At 42.7% G+C, this 6535-nt stretch overlaps 1 protein-coding gene across 1 annotated transcript in view; it reads left to right on the top strand.

The window, feature by feature from the left end:
• Positions 1-6535, top strand: part of LOC101846683 (inositol transporter 1) — a gene marked incomplete in the record, with an annotated part of 30801 nt that overhangs the window by 2058 nt on the left and 22208 nt on the right. The window contains 2 exon segments of the mRNA XM_035971858.1: positions 864-1070; positions 3232-3377. Coding sequence (XP_035827751.1) covers positions 864-1070; positions 3232-3377 — 353 coding nt within the window.

The following is a 6535-nucleotide window of genomic DNA, read 5'->3' as shown; positions in this document are numbered from 1 at the left end:
ATATAATATAATATATATATTACAAAGGCATCCAACAATAAATCTGGTAAGTTCCTGTGTCCTCGGTCAGCACGCATTCAGGCTGAACAGTCACTGATTGCGAATACCGGGCACTCATAGCGAATGGGATCGAGTCAGGTCTGGTCGGGCTCGGAGCTCGGATGATCGCCCGACTTGTCATCTTAAAACACAAATGTTGTTTTTCTTTTACGAGACAAAGAGTCGGGCTCGATCGACTTGTGCCATGATAGCCGCTTTGTGCCCTCAATCTGGCTAGAAAACGGACCCAACCCGACCCGACCCGACCCGACCCGATCCCCTAATGGGCACATCATATAGTACTAGGCACAGATGGTGCTCAATTTCAATAAGCAACTTCTCGAGAGGCGGCCGCTTTTGGTGGGTAATTTTCTGTTTTGGTGGACACGTGGGCAATGACAATACTTCAAACAGGCGTTTGTGGTGTAGTGGACAGAGCGCATGCAGGACATCTGAGTTCGATTCCCGAGTGGGGAAAAAGTTTTATCGAGTATCCAGCCGGCCTTTCTGTTGGGTTGTTGTATCCCTCTCAACCCGAATTTGCCCTAGCAGACAAAACTGGTAGCCCGCCTCCTGAATTTTTTAAACTGTGTCTTCATTTTTAAAAAAATGAAAAAGAAATAAATTTACCAGTGGGTGCATGGTTGGCGGATGCTTTGGTGTGGTTTGCTCCTTCTTTCCTATAAAACAAAAACCCACAATTGTCCTTATCTCTCCTCCTCTTTTTTGTGTTTGTTACTCTCTTGTAACACCTCTAATCTTCGGCACTTATATGACCTTATTGTGTTACTACACCTAAGCCTACCAATCTTTTTTCCCCACAGATAATAGCTATAGAGACAGCCAGCTAAAGCGGGCCCAGCACGAAAATGTGAAACGGAAACAGTCCGTGCTGTCGGAGATGCGAGAGAAACAATCGATTGTAGTGGACAACATCAAAGTGCAGAGGGTGGACTTCAAGCATCCCAAGGAGCCGTACCTGCTGGCTGTGGTCCTCGTCGTCAGCGGCCTGGCCTCGGGCTACGAGAACGGTAAGAATACAGTCCCACTAGCTGCCGTCTGGACCCCTCTGGAGCCGTCCGGAGCTGTCCGTAGACGTATTTTTTAAAATTATTATTTTGCTTTACATTTTTTTTTGGGGGGGGGGTAATATTTTGTTTTGTTAATAAAACTGGCCTAAAATCATATAACTGGACAGAATTGACCTTTTGCGGAGGACAGTTGATTCGTTATGAACCGGAAGTAGGACGAAGCAGACCAACAATCTCTGGCCGTTTTTTTCGTTTCGCAGTTAAAAATTGTAGACCCAGCCTTTGTTTTCGTGCTCTCTCCCAACCTGCCCCCCCCCCCTCCCGCTCCATTTTTCACCCCATCCAGGTGTAAAAGGGGTAGATCTACCAACTAAAGACAGCGAACGTTTTGTGAATGTAGGTGGTCAGCCCGTAACAGGCTGTAGCGGTTGTAAGAGATGACCGCCCCCCGACGGCTCCGGACGGCAATTAGTAGGACCCTGAGAATTTTAGAGCTGGGCGAAGAATCGATTCCTGAACTGTTTCCCACGATTAAAGCTACCGGAAAAAAGTTCTGACTCCTTTTTACAGAAACCCACGTTTACCAGTTACTTTAATCAGTAAAATCTTCTTTTTAAAAATTCATTTTGGGAAAAACAAAGTTGATGCTTCGTAAGGTTATCCTAAATCCTGAAGATGTGCGTAGCCAATTATGTAACCACCGGAAGAAATCACATAATAAGAAAGTAAGTGATTGGGCTCTGAGTCGATTCCTACGATTCCTAGCTTTCAAAGACAGGGAACCTAGCCGCCCAGCACTACTGAGAATACGCTACCTCAGAACGACAACGTTCTATCTGCTCACTACCTAGTTTTGAGAAATTTAACGTGAAAACTTTTGAGTTTTATAGCATGTTCAGCTTTTACGAATGCAATTCGTTGAATATTTTGATAACGACTCCCAATAATCTTACAATTTTTATGGAGGTGACAGAACATTTGGTTTCTGACCTCATGGTCTTATTAACTCAAAACGGCCAAAAAGGTCAGATAGCGAATACTGGAGCAAATAATAAGGGCCAAATTATGGTCTAGTGGTTATATTTGTTTTAGTAAGTATTTTACGGCACTGCAACACAATAAGATCATACAAGTGCGGACGATTTGAGGTGTTACAAGAGAGGAGGAGAAATAAAGACGATAGATGTTTGATTGGAAAGAAGTAGCAGAGCCCCCGCCTAGTGACTAGGCTCTTGGATTTTCAATAGTAAATTCGTGGGTTCAAGCCCCGCCAGGAGCCTGACGTTTTATCCTTGGGAAAAGCACTTAAATTTACGCAAATTTTCTCACTTTGCTTTGGTGGGAATGTGCACCCAGCTGTAGACTCGCAACTGCATACTGTCATATGAGCGCCAAGGGGTGGATGTCAACAGAGAAGTCCAAACGGGGAATCAGGCTTACTGTGCTCACCTCTCTAGCCCCAACAGCTCAAAGTCTGCTTCGACTACCGGGGCACTCCGGAAATAACAGTTCACAAGAGAGTGACAAACATACAAAAAAGTAAAGGAAAAATGACAATAGTAAGGATGAGGAAAGAAAAAGCAGCAATTCCCCTATGTTGCTCCGGCACAGTACGAGCATGACATTGATATAATATTACAATTCTGCTGTACATAAGAACATGTTAGTCCCCCCCCCCCCCTTGTTTGGGAATGGCCTGAAGACGACATCACCCAGTAGCACTGTCCTGGTGGGGGGGGGGGGGGTCCAATTGTCTGTGATCCACACAGGATTTTTCATCAGATGGGCGTGGCTGACACAAAGACGGGTCCAGTAGGAACTCTCGCAGAGGAAGTATTGAGAGTACATCTGGTAGTGTAGTCTAGGCCCCAAGGACGACACCTCGAATGTATACCATCCATCCAAAGGTCAATTGAATAGATAACTAATAAAAGAATGGATGAATGAATGAATGAATGAATGAATGAATGAATGAATGAATGAATGAATGAATGAATGAATGAATGAATGAATGAATGAATGAAAAAATGATCACTCAAGCAGGCAAAACAATACAATAAAGAAAAAGAAATTAGAAATCAGCCACTCTTCCTATTAACATTTCCTTCATACTGACTCCCCCCCCCCACCCCCCACCCCCAAACGTCTTCCCAATCTACAGCTGCCTTTTCTGAGGTGAAGAAAATGATGACGAGCCAGTTCGAACTCGGGGAACTCTGGACCAAGGCCCTGTCAGAAAGCTTTAACATATGTGCCGCGATGGGCTCTCTTTTGGCGGGATTTTCCACGGACACCGTCGGGCGCAAGGTCAGTCAGGGTGGGGGGTGGAGGGGGGGGGGGTCGCTCATTCAAATGTCCCGGGTTCGAATCCGAGTAGCGACAAAAAAAAATCTCTAAAATTTTCTTCTTTGACCTCCTTCCCTGCTCTCTGGCAATGTTCTGTCATCTGATTTCGTCTCCACTTTCTGCCCCCACCCCTTCACCTCCTTTGCCCCCTCCTCTGGGCTCTTGGCTCTTTCTGCAACTTTTCTACTGCTACTCCTTGGCTCTTTCTTACTGCTGTCTTTCAGCCACATCCCTGCTCTTCTGGTAGGAAAGATCTACAACTAGCTTTCTCGGACAAGAGCGAAAAATCTCGGAGGTCCCGTGTGCAAGTAGCGCACTTTAAAGATTCATAGGTGGTCTAAAATCGATAAGCGTAGGCCTCGGCCCCCAGGCAAAATTCAAAATCTCCTATCAACTGAAAATGTTTATTGTGTCCCGCGCGCTCATGTGGCCGTATGCAGTTGTGAGCGCCTCAAAACACTTTAAAAAAGACCTACATGTTTTTTCATCAAAGGTTTTCTAACCTTACAGCTCACGCTTCACATTCATTATTCGCTTCCTCGGAATCACAAAGTTCTACCTGACATTTTTGGCCGTTTTGAATTACCGATACCGTGAAGCCAGAAAGCAATTAATTTCACTATGTCAATATTGTAGGAATATTCGGAGTCGTTAGCAAGATATTCAAAGAACTGCATTTGAAAAGGCTTGACATATTATTGTGAAACTCAAAAAAAAAATTGGCAAATAATTGCTCTAAATTAGACACCGAGCAGATAGAACTTTGTAATTCTGAAGTAGCGTATTGTCACTATAATTCCACTTCTGCTAGAGTCGTTATTTCTAATTTCGAGAAATTATTTATTAAAGAAAACGAGAGCGCCCAAATCAAAACAACGTCGTGGACACTCTTTATTTTTCTTTTGTAAAAATTTTTTAGCAAGAATTTTACGGCACTTGCAACGCAATGCGGTCATAATATAAGTACCGAAGATAAGATTAAAATGTTACAAGAGCAGTGATTGGATAGGAAAGAAGGAGCAAACCACGCATGAGCACACGCCAATACCTACACCCGTTATTTTGTTCTGTTAAAAGCTAAGAAAGAAGGGAATTATGAAACAGAACAAGACAATCATTGTAGAACTAGCTTGGCGCCTTTCGATGAAACGAATGTTCGGTGCATTAACATCAACTGAAAGTCATATTGGCCTACGCTTGATACACTCTGCTGGAATGGAGCTATAAATCTTGAGAGAAAAGTGACACGTTTGTTTCCAAGTTGCCAAATATTATGTAATAGATGTATAGATTGATTCTCTATTCCACTTTTGTGGTTTCGCTTTCATAATTTCAAAGGTGTGGAATCTGCGCACGGCTAGTGAAAGGAAGCGTCGCTTGTTTACAATGCCGTCTTAGAAGACGGACTTTCCCAAGATTAGATCTAAACGAAACTAATGAAAAACTGAAAATTAAACTACAGTGACTTCAGGCTCCTCCGTGAAACTGTGGGCCCTTTAAATGATTCTGAACCACCTTTAATTTTGTCAAATTCGAAAGCTAAGTGGTTCGGAAATTTTAGGCTGCGAAAGTGTGAAGTTTCACAAATATAATATACTAGATCTAGTTGGGTCCCCTTTTTGATGAAAGAAATGATTGGTGCATTAACAGCAACGGAAAGTCAATGTGCCCACTATATTTACACGCTACTGGAATGGAGCAATGAATCTTGAGAGTAAAGTGACACATGTCTCATGTCATGTGTTTCCAAATTGCCAAATATATAATATATGTATTGATTGATTCTCTCTCTATTCCGCTTTTGTGGTTGTCCTCTCCATATTTCAAAGGTGTTGAACAGTCCGCACGGCTAGGGAACGGAAACCTCACGTGTTTACAATGGCATCTTAGAAGACGGACTTTCCCAAGATTAGATCTAAACTAAACTAATGAAAAACTGAAAATTAAACTGCAGTGACTTCAGGCTCCTCGAAGAAACTGTGCATCCTTTAAAAGATTCAAACCCACCATTAATTTTGTCAAATTCGAAAGTTAAGTGGTTCGGAAGTTTTAGATGGCGAAAGTGACGAACTTTCACAAATTTAATACGTATAGATAGAGATGCCATTTGGTGTCTTTATTCGAATAATGGCTTTGTCTAGAGACTCACCCCCCCCCCTCACCCACATCCTGGTAATAACCTGATCTGAGCAATTGTGGAACAATGCTGATAACAATACTATGAGAGGTGTGCTGACAAAATGAGCTACTTCTCGGATTGTAGACCCAAAATTTAGATACGTGAGATTTAAACATTAGGTTGAGTTTGTGCAGTTTATTAATATGAAGTGATGATCTCGAACGACTTGTTAGATTAGACGAAAATGGCATTGGTTTGGCATTCTACAAGTTTGGCCCATATGACTTTTTAAATTTTCGGCAGAAACCTATTGTCTCTGGTTGCAAGAAGTAACTCATTTTGTAAGCATGTATCACATAATAATATATGTCACAACACGGTGGAATCAGGCGCTCGTCAATTTTTGGGCATATCATTATAGAGTTATTGATGTCATCATATAGCCTGATCATTCAATTGTTTTGGTTTTGATTAGAAAAAATACCCATCTATATTGAACAGAAGTCGAAGTATTTGCGATTGAAGGAGGTGGGGTCTTCTGGTGTCAGAGGTAAAATAAGCACAGAAATGGACGCCAACGTTTGACAAAGAGTGTCCACACCCCCCCCCCCTCTATTTTTTCTCCTAAAACTTGATACTTTAAAACAATCGATTGGAATTGCCTAACTCGTGGAAACATGTCGTTTTTAAAAAAAATCATTATTATGACGAGCACTTGATATCACCGCGATGGCACACATGCGTTTTTGACCTTGACCATATTTTTAAATACGTGAGCTACTTAGCTTAGCCACGCTGTGAGTGAGTGAGTGAGGGAGTGAGTGAGTGAGTGAGTGAGCGAGCAAGTGAGTGAGTGAGTGAGTGAGCAAGTGAGCGAGTGAGTGAGGGGGGGGGGAGTTAGTGAGTGAGTGAGTGAGGGAGAGAGGGAGGGAGAGAGTGAGTGAGTGAGTGAGCGAAGGATGGAGTGAGTGAGTGAGTGACTGAGGGAGTTAGTGAGTGA

Source organism: Aplysia californica, unplaced genomic scaffold (genome assembly GCF_000002075.1).
Source record: "Aplysia californica isolate F4 #8 unplaced genomic scaffold, AplCal3.0 scaffold00522, whole genome shotgun sequence".
Lineage (NCBI taxonomy): Eukaryota > Metazoa > Mollusca > Gastropoda > Aplysiida > Aplysiidae > Aplysia > Aplysia californica.
The sequence above is the reverse complement of the archived record's forward strand: the minus strand, read 5'-3'. Positions and strand labels throughout refer to the sequence as shown.